Source organism: Eurosta solidaginis, chromosome 3 (genome assembly GCF_040869045.1).
Source record: "Eurosta solidaginis isolate ZX-2024a chromosome 3, ASM4086904v1, whole genome shotgun sequence".
Classification (NCBI taxonomy): domain Eukaryota; kingdom Metazoa; phylum Arthropoda; class Insecta; order Diptera; family Tephritidae; genus Eurosta; species Eurosta solidaginis.
In genome coordinates this window covers 253597921-253610555 of record NC_090321.1, presented here as the reverse complement: position 1 = coordinate 253610555, position 12635 = coordinate 253597921, and the positions used below count along the sequence as shown (strand labels likewise).

Here is a 12635-nt window from a genome sequence, read left to right as displayed (position 1 = left end):
ACATTCCAGGGTTTCCCTCGGTTCATTTTCCTACATGGTTATTTTCCTTTATGTTGTCACCATAGCTCTCAACTGAGTATGTAATGTTCGGTTACACCCGAACTTAACCTTCCTTACTTGTTAAAATTTTACTTTTAAAATTGTTTTTTTGTTTTTTTAAAGTGGGCGTGTGTTCGTCATCTGATTTTGCTAATTTTTATTTAGAACACATATAGACTGCCAAATTACAGCTTGCAATACTTTTAAATTACCTTCTTTTAAAAGTGGGCGGTGCCACGCCCACAGTCTAAAATTTTACTAATTTTATATTCTGCGTCATAAGGTCAACCCACCTACCAAGTTTTATCGCTTTAATCGTCTTAGTAATGAATTATCGTACTTTCGATATCGAAAAAGTGGGCGTGGTTATAGTCCGATTTCGTTTATTTTATACAGCGATCTGAGATGAGTGCCCAGGAATTTGCATACCAAATATCATTAAGATACCTCAAAATTTACCCAAGTTATCGTATTTAATATTTTTTCTATAGAATTTCGTACTTGGGCTCAAAATCTACAGATTTGTGCTATCCAGCGACCCTTAGGAAATTATTTTTTGGAAAATATTTTTGTAGAAGTATTATTTATTATCTACATTTTTAGAAAGTCGCAATTTAACAACAAATGACTTATTTTGTTTTGTTGATTTTCCGAGAGGGTGGATAAATGATGTATACTGGAACGATTTTCCGTCATCCTTTGTCAAATTTGGTTTCGAGACAAACCGGTTTCGGCGTTGTGCCATCATCTCTGAGAAAGAAAATCGACACAGATGAGGGCACAACGCCGAACCGGTATGTCTCGAAACCAAATTTGACAAGGGATGACGGAAAATCGTTCCAATATACGTCATTTAACAACAAATGCTCGTGCCTTTTATAGACAATCCACATGCGACTTGTCAATCATCATATTTTCTACCACTTGCCTCCGTCCGTTTCGGCTTGCCTTAAACTTTTTCCTCATTTTCTCTGCTGCCAAATATGGGTGCAGATAGGAATGCCGAAGCGTCTGCATCCATTAGCACAACATGGGCTTTTGTTCGATAAAATATGCTCATATATCCGTAAACCTCATACATTTCGTCATTTAACCTCCTTCGATACAACTTTTCTCTCAGATACTCCGAAGACCTTGTATTCTTTTCTCGACACCGTCCAAGAATTCGAACTATACACAAGGGAAGGTATGAGAGACTTGTACAGCGTGAATTTTGTTCGTCGAGAGAAGATTTTAGTTTTCCATTACGTACTTAGTCCACGATCTGGTCTTATTCACTAGGAGGTATAAGACTCCGATGCGGACTATGCCCAAGCTAGGAGAAATATCTGTAGGCGAATTTTCGGAGATTAAGTTAACGTGGAAGCTAAATGTGAAGGAGTGTGCAAAAACATTCATGGAACTGTATGCATGTAAAAAAATGGTAGGAGTGTAAGTGGATCGTATGGATTTCCTTCTCTCAATAGGTCTTTACGGCGATTTTAAAGAATATGCTGTAGTAAGGAGTCTTTGAACGTATACTAAGAAACTAGAGTGAACATGTACATTATCAGTGAGCCGTACCATCCTACCAGCAGCACTGTATGCTATTTTGCACATTCCACTTGTGTACGTAGTGCCCAAGAACAGAGTGGTAACAACACTATGCCTCGGGGCAGCTAGAGTACAGGCCGCACGGTCATAGTAGTATAGCGCTGTTTAATATTGGGGAGTCGATTACCAGATCACCTTGATTAGCTTCAATGTGAACTTAGAGCTATAATAGAGACCGAAGGTTATCGCACGATACGATCCACGTAAACATAGATTGCTCCAAACTGAGAAGGAAGAACATACGGCGCGTTTGTTAAGCCCAAAGATATTGTAACGAATACTGGCATCACTAAGTGATACTCACATCACTAAAGTTATTAAATAAAGGCACAACAACAATAAAGCAAGCTGACACTCTTGTGTACATCAAATCCATCATCATTTACCCACATACATACAAGGCAACGAAGAGATAACTCACACACAGATGTAGTCATCAGCCGAAGTGTTACTCACCCAAACACACGCATATGGAGAAACATTATAAACTACAAATAGGTATATATATATGTAGCACAATTACCAAGCAGGAGATACAGCAGTTCTTGAAAGCGAAACGTCTAGACTTTAATAGAAATATGCAAATGAAGCAATGGAGAGTATAAAAGCAGCGCAAGCTGAGTAGTCAGTAATCAATTTAATTTCAATGATTTAAGCACGCTATTGGTTGTGAAGTATAATTGTTATTGTGAGTACTTTCAAAGTAGTCTAATAAAGACCATTTTGCATTATTGAATATTGGAGTTATTTATTCAACAGTTTAGCGATTCGAACGTTAGCAGAAGGTTTGGAATAAGCGGAATTTCCCTAAATTCGTTACAATATCAATATCATCAGCAGTGAATCCTCATAGACATAGGTTTAGCTCGCACAGATCAGATTAAAGGTACACAATCTTAAGTTTCACTTACAATTTTTATTGTTCCGACTTCTAGTTACATATTTTTTTTATCAAAAATTTACCATTTTACCATTTTTTTATTCTTAACTTGCAAAATTTTGGAAAATGTTGATTATTTGTAATATGGAGGGTATAAAATTTATAATTTTTAAAGTCTCTTAATATTTATGGTCGGCTACAAACAAACTTTGGTCAGTTTTGTAAGTTGGTATAGATCCCGCAACGTACTTTCCAAGCCTAGCCAGACTATTTGCCTGAAAAAAGAGTTATAATATAAGGCAACAATTGGATATAAATTAAATGGGCCAGATGCATACTTTAGCACGTTTTTGTAGTTCAGACTGCGCTTGCGTCTTGTTCTCTTTTTTACCAGCCCAAGCTTCCATCACTGAGGCTTGCAACGCTCGTCCATATGAAAACGATAGCTGCCATGGACGTTTCATTTCTATTGCGTTCATTGCATTTAAATGCACCGACGCCTCTTCCTCCGATTGACCGCCAGATAGGAATACGATACCTTGAAAAAATTGTACATGTAATGTTGACTATATATTTCAATACAAGTTGAGGCTTTATCAATGGCGCCCTCCGGGCTTTAAACAGAAACTGGGTTATTTTTTATACATATTTGCACTTACTTAGAGCTCGTAGGATGTCTTTCAAATGAAACATAAAGCTTTAACTCATTGTTCTCGGGAAGATCTCTGATACTGAGCTTTAGTGTATTATTAGTATATATGCGTACTCATGATCTCTTGGCAGAACCAGTTAAAGAACTTAAGCTAAAATACATATGTGCCACTAAGCGGCTACTCTAGTTAGGTCACGTAATACGAAGCAACGAAGAAACGCTAGCTTACAAATTATGCATACCCATATCCTTGATAGCGCAAAAGTGAGGCCTTCGTTCTCTTGGAATTAGTAGGTGAAGAGGACTTGGGTCCCCTTGAAGTGTCATATTGGAATCATTGGAAAACGAGATCAAGACACCGTTGCCATGCTCGTTGAAAGCGGGAATATCCCAAGATTTTGGAAGTTGTTTTACAGCTCTGCGGACGTCTGTTGAAGTGGCACCTCTGCGAGCGCATAGGCGAGGCGAATGCGAAAAATAACCCTTCCACCAAGCAAGCTTTGAATGGACTCCCCAGCGAAAGGATTAAACTGACGTTTGATCAGGATCTACATTTTGGTGAGCATGCAGCCGCAATTGTACCGAAAATCCAGAGCCGTAATAAAATCCTCAAATCTCTGCTGACAGTACTTGGGAAAAAGATAAAGAAACGCCCATTACTACTTACAAAGAAATTGGCCAGCCGATTGCATGCTCCGCGTCCCCTATATGGTCGCCAAGCCTAAAAACTACTCACTGGAAGAAGTCCTGCCAAAATATTGCTCTCAGAACCGCCACGGGCTGTCTTCTTATGTCCCCAGAACACCATCTACATAATGAGGCGAGAATACTCCCCATCAGGGAGAGAAATGAGATGCTAGTACCCAGAACTGCTTAATACCCAGATATTTGGGCATCCCAACAGGCATCTGATTGATGAGCCAACACCGCCCAGGGTCTTAAGGAGTCATCTCTGTAAGCGTTATCAGGAAATACGGCACATGAGAACTCAGCCGCATGAAGCCAAAAAACCCAAGCAGGTCCTCAGTGAACTCCACAAACAGGCATTGGACCTTTATGCCGGGAATTGCCCGGTGAATCCAGTACTCAAAGAACAGTACACAAAACTTGCGGAAGAGGAACACACACACACAACAGTCAACCCCGACATACAAAATTAATGCCCTGCTTGCAATGTTTCCCCACATGACACCAACCATCTCTTTAATTGTAATGTGGAACCAACACCCCTGTTGAATCAGCAAGTTTCCTTGAACTTAGAGGACATTGATGACAATTTGTGATCGGTCGCACCTATTTGGATGGGGCGAAGCACTGCTACAACAACAACAACAAAGGATTAAACTTGCCTTAACCAAATACTTCCCATGGACGAGTGGAAGAGTGACTGGAGTTGTCCAGTAAAACACATACCGCACTTGAGGAACTCATATCGAGACATTATATAAGCTCCAACTCTATCTAGAACCCTGCTGGAAATATTTTCATCAGCATCAGCTTAAGTATATCATACCATAAGAAGTCATTTCTTGAAGCCCGCTCGGATGTATCATTATCTGAAACAAACTACTTCAACAATTCTTACCCGGTACAGCCGCTGGAACTGTTCGTAGGAAACCTTGTACAGTTATAAAGGCTACTTCTTCGGGTGAATTTCTTCGCGGACACTTTTGTCCGGGTGTTATCATATTTGGTTTCAATAGAGTACCCTCCAAATATACGTGATGATCATTCAGTGCCTTATACTGAGCAGCCAGTACAGTTTCCGTCACCTGTTATAAAAAAAGTAGTAAGCAGGTTAAACGATTTATTTCGCAAGTCCTTTTCCACCTTTTGTGCTCTAATAATATCGTGATCGCCATCCACAAGTACTTCGGGTTCTACAATTGGTACAAGACCCTGTGATTGACAAATGGAGGCATAACGTGCAAGCACGTTCGCATTCTCTAAAATAGCCTGATAGGAAGGTGTATGTTTTCCAATTTTCAGCACACAACGCCATTTCGCAAAGTCACAACCGTCACGTTTGTATTGACCACAACGGCAGTAGAGATCATCAAGTCCTTCGGTGGTGCCTTCATCCATTGAACCAGGTAACGCAACAATACCTTTATCAACTTTTATACCAACAAGTATGCCACGATGTCTTAACAAATCTCCGAATGTGATTCCATCATCGGTTTTCTGATAGAGAGTTTCACTATGTAATATGACACCAGATATATAGTCCTGAATATTTTCGGTTGTAAATAAAAGTTGACGATATTGACGTCGATTTTCTTCGTTATTCTCTAAATTATACGGTTTAAATTTTTTATCCATTGATCCAGGGGACTCATCGGCCGCGAGTATACCTTTCCCTGGTGCAACAATTGCATTGGCAATGCGTCGGAGCTCGTCCTGCAAAGCACATGGTAAATAGTGAAAGTTAGTACCCATTGTATGAAAGCGACGAATTTTGAAAAGTTTTTGGCCAAAGATTTTTAGGACAAAGTTAAGAAACTTTATTACAAGAAAATTTTGATGCTTTTGACAAAAAAAAAAAACAAAACGAGGGGTTTTGAATTATTTTTTGGAGTTTCATTATTTGAATAAAAACAAGCCAGAAGGTGATTTGCATTCAAAAAGCCAATGGCACGTATTCATAGTCAAAAGAAGTAGGGAAGGCGAAGTTCGGATGTAACCGAACATTATATACTCAGCTGCCAAATTACAGCTTGCAAAACATTTAAATTACCTTCTTTTAAAAGTAGGCGGTGCCACGCCTATTGTCCAAATTTTACTAATTTTTTATTCTGCATCATAAGGTCAACCCACCTATCAAGTTTCATGTCTTTATCCGACTTTCGGCCTGTTTTTCGGAATTTTCGATATCGAAAAAGTGGGCGTGGTTATAGTCCGATTTCGTTCATTTAAGTAGCGATCTGAGATGAGTACCCAGGAAGCTACATACCAAATTTCATTAAGATATCTCAAAATTTACTCAAGTTATCGTGTTTACGGACTGACGGACGGATATGACTAAATGAATTTCTTTTTTCGCCCAGATCATTTTGATATGTAGAAGTCTAAATGTATCTCGATTACTTTATCCCGTTACACTCAGAGAAAAACGCCGTTCTAAAATCCAGTACCACCGTACTCAATTCAAGCTTTTCATGTTCAAGCACAAGCTATCAAGCAGTTGTAGTGGCGCAGCGGCTATGATGTTGCGATTGCGATCGTGTGGCGCGAGTTCGATCAGCGTCAAACTCTAAAATTTTTTAAAACAATTTTTTTATGTTCTATTTTTATAACTCTCATTTTTCGTTGAGTTCCATTCACATATGCACAGGTAATTCTCAATCTTGTTATGCAATGTTTTAAATATATATTCAGATAGCATCATCAAATAATAAGGATTTCTCAATAAGAGAAATACATGAAAAAATGCACATTATGCGGTTTTTCAAACCTTTTAGAATTTTGATAATAATTTTTTTTGTTATTAATATTTTTTATTAATGACAAAAAAATTATTTATTAATAACAAAAATAAATAAATGGTACCTTCCCACTCCCACCAATGATCAAGCACAAACCGTTCTTTAATTGAGACCAAAAAATGTTAAATCGACCACAAATCGTTCTCGAAGCGTGAGAACGAAAAATATTAAATCAAGTCCAAGAAGTGCTTGAAATGAGCACAGAAGGTTCACACATCAATACCAAAGTGGTCATAAAATACGAACGGTGTGCTTGGAAAAACTGTTTAAGAACAAGCCCATCGGTCACGAGTTAAGAAAAAACGTACTTAACAGACTTTTGTCAACGAATGTTTGAACTTGTTTCGTTCGTTTTAGAACGATTTTTTCTCTGAGTGTACGGGGTACCATTATGCGAACAAAATTAATATACTCTATGAGCTCTGCTCAGCTGAGTATAATAAAATAGGGGTAATAATTTACAACATTGCTAATATGCGACCAAAAATATCAGGAGAGTTGTAAAAAGACGCATCCTGACCTCAGCATCAATAAACCGAAGGCTGAAAAAAATGTTGAGTCCTTTAAAAGATTTTAACGAAAACCCGAAATATGAACACGGGTTCCTTCCAAAATCGGTGGTGGGATCCATAGTATATTTGTGCAGAACACTTTTCTGCATTGGCGGCCTTCTGCTGCGCTTATAAATAATTACCCTGGCCGATCCACCAATGGGGTGGGATCAAAATTAAAACCGTGCAAAATCCCTTTGTACACACAATTTTTTCCTGTGTACAACAACATTACAACAATCACATGAAATTTGCCAACTTCAACTGCAAATATCTTTGGGTTGTTGTTGTCGCGGTCAAGACGCCTCTGTTGACACCACTCCCGATATTTTTGGACCGACCGTATTAGCTCAGAGAGCGGCCGCAGTCGCTTATACGTGTAAACCATTCCGGGTATTTCCTAGACGCGAGTTTACAACAGAAGTCGATTGCTAAGACACGTCCAAAAATATCGGGGAAGACGCGTCTTCACTTCGGTAAACCGAAGGCGAAAAAGAAAATTGTTGCAAGGAAACATTTGAAGTGGTTGTTGTAATTTTGATTCTGTACACCGAAAATAATTATGTTGACAGGTGATTTTCGCCTAGGGTAATTTTTTATAAGACGAAGGCCTCCATGCAGGAAGGAATTTTCCGGTCGGCCCTCGGATTATTTATACAGAGGTCAAGACGCGTATTTTGACACCTCTCCAAAAATGTTTGCACGTGTATTAAGTCGATCTCTGTACTGTATATTACTACCTCAGTTCTCAACAAAAATCGGAAATAGTAAGTCCGCATATATTGCGGAAGCTTTTCATGAAGGGTAGTTTCTTTCTACCTAATGCTCTTTCGATGTTCTCTCAATGCCAACTTACATTTCAACAAGTGCTGACCGATGACTTAATAACAACAGGTTTCGAATATAGCTTTTTTCAAAAATGTTACTCTACATTTATGGTTATTTTTTAGAACGAAAAAAGAAGAAAAATTTAACCCCCGGTTGCCAAAAGGAAGTAAAATAGACGCTCTACTTCACACCTGGATGGCTGCTGAAACGTGGTTTCGTATAAGACAATTACCTATAATGTGAATTCTTAAACATAACGATGAATGTGTTGATATCACAGTCTTTAACAGTGGGACGATACGCAATCTTTTACCGACGTAAGTATTCTGGGCACTAATAGAGAAAGTCCTTACAAGTTTCAAATAATGACGCGTTAACAGTGATTTTGCCACCAAGGCTGAAATGTGTCGATTAATCCCCTGATGATGGGAAGTATTGCCACTTGTCGGAAGAGCAATGTACAGCGTCATAATCTCCCGACGTATGTATATCGATGGTATGCCTTTCATAAGAGGCGATTAAAATACCCAAATTATTCAAGGGGTTGTGTAGTGCAGCCGTTTTAAGGGGTTGTCAGAGCAACTTATACTCCCTCCAACCCAGATATAAACATCACTGACACGTGACGGATGCTGTTTCTTTAGCAATAGAGGATCTGGCGACTCCAAGTTCCTCATGGAACTAGGGATTGGGGGTGGGATGGTCTCTTGTTGAAATCGTTTCCGATATGATCGACCTTGGTTGGTTGGTTGATTGGTGTGCTGCCCGGCTATGGAGCCGGGCCCAAGTAGCGCTCTAGGCGCCATTTCGATGTACTTTCTCCTGGAACCAATTATATTTTTCGGCTGATGTACCCTGAATATTGTTGTACTCAAACCACTTGGTTAAAACCAATATATCTACAGATGCCCTTGATGCGGCAGTTTGACACCGGCCTTAAGTCCGGCAACACATATTTGCCTAGAGTTCGGGACCGAAAATTCACGAGGGCTCGCAGAGGAAGTGGGTAACCGTTTCCTCAGCACCCTCCTGTCTACAGCTCCTACACCTCTCATTGTAGGGGATACCCATTCTACCCGCGTGTGGGCCAAACGGTGGCCATAATTCTGAATATTTCCTTCCTAGACCTTTTTATTAGATCATCGGTTCTTTTTTGGTTGTACTCTGGCCAGATTAGTTTGGTGATACAGGTGTCCGTAGAGTACCAATCACGGATTGTTATTTTGCTAAGATAGGTGAGAATGTCTCTTTTAATTGATGTGACTGCTTCCGTGATGCCTAATGATGCTCCTGGCATTGCTATTTCATCCGCTTTTCCTCAATGTTCCTGTGGCCGGGTACCCAGCTGAGTGTGATAGCTGCCTTGTTAGCTGCTTAACGTAGCACCCTCTTACAGTTCTCAACGGCTTTAGATGATGTGTATAGTGGTTCTAGGAAACTTGCTGTTTCAACAGGGGTGGACCATAATGAGAGGGGTGTTGGAGATGGTTGGTGTCATGTGGGGACATATTGCAAACTGGGCATACATTTTGTATGTCGGGGTTGATTCTGGATAGGTAAGAGTTTAACCTGTTACAGTATCCAGAACGAAGTTGAGATAGAGTGACTCGCGTTTCCCTGGAGAGTATGCGTTCCTCTTCCGCAAGTTTTGGGTACTGTCCTTTGAGTACTGGATTCACCGGGCAATTCCCGGCATAAAGGTCCGACGCCTATTTGTGTAGTTCACTGAGGACCTGGGTATTCAACAGGAACTGTTTGGTAAGTATCTCATGTATCTCCCTGATATGGAGTATTCTCGCCTCATCATGTAGATGGTGTTCTGGGGACATAAGAAGACAGCCCGTGGCGATTCTGAGAGTAGTATTTTTTGTAGGCCTGTAGCTTTTTCCAGTAAGTGGTTTTTCGGCTTGGCGACCATATAGGGGACACGTAGCACGCAATCGGCTGGCCAATTGCTTTGTATGTGGTAATGAGCGTTTCTTTGTCTTTTCCCCAAGTACTGCCAGCAAGGGATTTGAGGATTTTATTACGGCTCTGGATTTTCGGCTGCATGCTCACCAAAATGTAGATCCTGATCAAATGTCACACCCAAGATTTTGGAGTGTAGGACAGTCGGTTGCATAGTACCAACGACGTGGATGTTCAAAATGGTCGACATTTGGGACGTCCATGTTGTAAATAAGGTCGCGGAGGATTTAGTCGGTGATAATGCCAGGTTTCGCGAGGCGAAAAAACCGGAGATATCAGGAAGGTAGCCATTTATTATTTTGCAAAGCTCATCGATATGTGGGACTGTGCCGTCATCGGCGTAGGAAACGATAGTAACTCCTTCTGGTGGCGAAGGTAGCTTTGATATTAGAAATTAAACAAAAGTGGGGATAGGACACAACCCTGTGGCATCCCTTGTTTCATTCTTCTTGGTTTTTATGTTGTTTTATGTCCACCTTTTAAGACATGGAGGAAGGGTAGAGCCTTCCAGGTCTTGCAGTAACGTGCCATGGTTGACCATATTAAATGCTTTTGATAGGTCAAGCGCAACGAGTACTGTTCTTTGGTGGGAGTTTTGATTGAAACCGTAATTTATCTGGGTGATAATGGCATTTAGCGCGGTGGTGGTGCTATGGAGTTTTCTAAAGCCATGCTGATGACAGGCTAGCTGCATATTTGCTTTGAAGTAGAGGAGAAATGGCTTCAAGCGTCTTTGCTACTGGCGATAGGAGAGATATCGGGCGATATGACTCTCCTATGTTAGCTGGCTTCCCAAACTTTAGTAGCGGGACCACCTTGGCCATTTTCCATTTTTCGGGAATGACAAAGGTGGAAAGAGACAGGTTGAAGACATGTGCTAAATATTTGAAACCCTCTTTCCCTAGGCTTTTAAGCATCGGCGCGGCTATGCCGTCTGGGCCCACTGCTTTGGATGGTTTAGCATGACCGATGGCGTCCTCAACCTCTTTGGCGGTGATGGTAATTGGAGATGCGCTGAATTTATGTTTATGTGCGTGTCTGTTGGCCCTCCGTCTATCTTTGTCGATCGTAGAATGCATTATATATTGTCGGCAGAAAGCGCTCGCGCATTTTTTCGCATCCGACAGCACTTTATCGCCAAAGGCGATGGAAATTTTGTCATTGTGCTTAGATGGATTCGATAGGAACTTTACGGTGGACCAAAGTTTACCTACACCGGCAGAAAGGTTACAACCACTTTGGTGCTCCACGCATTTCGCCCGCTTTTGTTCATCCACAATGGGGATTGCGACTTTTAGTTGGTTGGAGAAGACACCTGCGCCGACGACGCAGTCCATTTCGGATCCGTCAGTGTAGAGTGAGGTGACCCCCTCCCTGCCAACTCTGTCGGACGACCAATCCGTTCTAGAGTGTATCTGCACCTTGTCATTCCTGTCGAAGATTAGTGTTTTTGGGAGGTAATCTCGTGTCAAATCCACATCGGCGATCCTTTTTAGGATGTCACTGTGGCCCTCAATGGTGTTTGTTATATGAACGTACCGGGTCTATATCCGGCAAACGACCATCAACATCTATACCACTTTCCGAACCCTTATGGGGTGTCATTATCGCTACAACAACAACATCGGATGAGTAGAATACCACCTTACGCCCTATTTCAGTATTTGTTTGAAAAAGCGCCTTATCGTAGTAGATATAACTTCAATACATTTTGAAGTTATATAGATCGTTTTTGGAAAATATTCGAGTTATGAAATTTTCGAACTGATAGCCGAAACAGGGTGATATTCTACTCAGCCTTCAATATACTAATAATTGGGTTGGGGAAGCTGTGCATTGCGTTGCAGATTCCCGACAAAACCTTTTACTTCCAGTCATCAGACGATTAATCGTCTCTTGAGCCTTAGTGACCAAATCACCAACAGATAATGAAATAACGCATGTTGGATTTTTTGCTGGCACAATAAACGCCAAAGAAAAATTCAAACTCTAATTTTTTGTATTCAAAACATAAAAATAAATTTTTTTTATTAAAAAAGATGATATTCTTTGTAAATTGAATACAATCTGTTGAAAATAGATTCAATTAAACCAAAATTGAAAATATGCGAAGAAATCATTTGACAAACAGCAAAACCCCCCCGCGGATTAGAATATACGCGTGGTAGGTATACCTGTCGTAAGGGGGACAAAAATACCAAATAGATTCAAGGGGTTGTGTTGTGCAACCTTTTCAAGGGGTTGCCAGCGCAATTTATAGCTTCTCCAACCCAATTGTTAAGCTCACCTATCCGTGGCGAATCCTGTTTAAATAAAAGCCAAGGCTCTGGCGACCCCGAACTCCTCATGGATCTATGGGGTGGGAGGGCGCCATGGCCTAGAAGGTCGCATGTGGTCATACCAAATCGCTCCCGCGATGGTTGGGCTTGGTACCAGAACGTACCGGTTCTGCATCCGGCAAAGGACCATCAAAATCGATAGTATTCCCTAAAGGGCTCATTAAACTTCCTTAACCCTAACGTCATAGTCGTAAAAATACCCATATCCATAGCCATATCCAATGTGATCGATTAAAGCTAAGGCCACACTGAGCTGCACTACACTGCGCTGCAAAATATTCTTCGCATGTATTCTTATGG

General features: G+C 40.7%; 1 protein-coding gene across 1 annotated transcript; it reads right to left on the bottom strand.

The window, feature by feature from the left end:
- Nucleotides 1–2605: 2605 nt before the first annotated feature.
- LOC137247086 (fructose-bisphosphate aldolase-like) lies at nucleotides 2606–5729 on the bottom strand. Its single transcript, XM_067778152.1, has 4 exons — nucleotides 4995–5729; nucleotides 4750–4936; nucleotides 2851–3050; nucleotides 2606–2787 (listed from the first exon to the last, which is right to left on the bottom strand). The coding sequence occupies exons 1-4, from the start codon at nucleotides 5601–5603 to the stop codon at nucleotides 2692–2694; spliced, it is 1092 nt and encodes a 363-aa protein (XP_067634253.1). The 5' UTR covers nucleotides 5604–5729; the 3' UTR covers nucleotides 2606–2691.
- Between the last annotated feature and the right edge of the window lie 6906 nt (nucleotides 5730–12635).